Below are 1,164 nucleotides of genomic sequence, written 5' to 3'. Positions count from 1 at the left end.
TTTTCCTGCCTGCCCTCCTGCCGTTTCAGTTTCACTCTTCGCAGTGAGACACAGAGGTAACGGAGCCCGATCGGAGCAGGTGAGGGTCTGGCACTCGGGTTCACTGCCTGCACCCAGCCCTGTCTGCTTCTGGGGGACCTGGCCAGGCCGGGGGCTGTGAGTGCTGGGGCTGGGGAGACTCAGAATGTTTGTGTGAGTGAGGGGCAGCACTGGCCTGGAACTGCAGGTTTCTCTCTTAATGCCAAAATCGGGCTGACAGCTACCCTGGTGTCACTCGGTGCAGCAAACGGTGCCAAGATGGCAAATACAGTCCTGAAAACCCAGGTGGAAACAAGGGAAGATGAGGAAGTATCTCCACAAAAGAATTTTGAGGAGGAAAATGAATATTACAGATTGGAGTCGGTGCCAATTGCATTTGAGGAACCTGAGAAGACAAGTCCAGGCGGCAAAGGTGAGGATAACAATATTCCAGGTAACAAACCCAAGAGAATCCAGGCAGGTGCCTCATCCTGAGGTCTCTCCCAGGCAGCCTGGCAGGTGCTGGGAAGCCCCCACAGATCCCCAGTGACTCAGCTGCCCTCTTGAGAGCTGGGGATGTGCTGGAGCACAGCGAGGGGCTGGCAAGGTGGTGGCTGAGTTTGTTCTAAACTGTGTTTGATTCACCTTGTGCTGGTGACAGGTGACACACGGGGCTGACACGGGCTGTGTGTCCTGTGCTGTTCTGGGTCAGTGGGTTGCATTGGGCAGGTCAGGTCAGGGCAGGGCAGGGTGTCTGTGGGCTGTGGGATGTGCAGGGGCCGGGGTGAGCTGAATGCAGGGGGGCCTGGGGGAGCTGCTGCTCCAACCCCCTGCCCTGCCTGGTACAGGAAACTGGGCTCAGCCTGGGAAGAGCTCTACTGCCCACATTTCTGCCCTCCTGCTATTTTCTTTCTTAGGATTGAGAAAGAGAGCTAAAAAAGCCACCACTGGAACCACAGTCAGAGCAGGTGAGGGTCTGGCAGTGCTCGGGTTCACTGCCCAGTGCCAGCCCCGTCTGGGTGTGGGGACTGGGCTGGGCTGGGGCTGGGATTGCTGGGGGGAATTGGGGTGCTGCTGTGGAGGAGGGGGCAGCACTGGCCTGGAATCAGTGCTGCAGCCCTGCCCACTGTTCCTGTCCTGCCCAGG

At 58.3% G+C, this 1,164-nt stretch overlaps 1 protein-coding gene across 2 annotated transcripts in view; it reads left to right on the top strand.

Moving 5' to 3' along the window:
* The first annotated feature begins 17 nt into the window (after positions 1-17).
* LOC108503882 overlaps positions 18-1,164 on the top strand; it is a 4,253-nt gene continuing 3,106 nt past the window's right edge. Inside the window, exons 1-3 of one of the 2 annotated variants that reach the window (XM_017828293.1) lie at positions 18-79; positions 284-451; positions 936-986. In XM_017828293.1, coding sequence (XP_017683782.1) covers positions 298-451; positions 936-986 — 205 coding nt within the window. In that variant the 5' untranslated portion in view covers positions 18-79; positions 284-297. Of the gene's footprint in view, positions 80-259; positions 452-935; positions 987-1,164 lie in introns of both variants that reach the window. The other variant, XM_017828292.1, reaches the window with a different exon arrangement.

The sequence above is a fragment of the Lepidothrix coronata genome, unplaced genomic scaffold, assembly GCF_001604755.1.
Source record: "Lepidothrix coronata isolate B3197 unplaced genomic scaffold, Lepidothrix_coronata-1.0 Scaffold147, whole genome shotgun sequence".
In the NCBI taxonomy this organism is placed as follows: Eukaryota; Metazoa; Chordata; class Aves; order Passeriformes; family Pipridae; genus Lepidothrix; species Lepidothrix coronata.
Note: the sequence above shows the minus strand (reverse complement) of the source record. Positions and strands in the feature narration are given on the sequence as shown.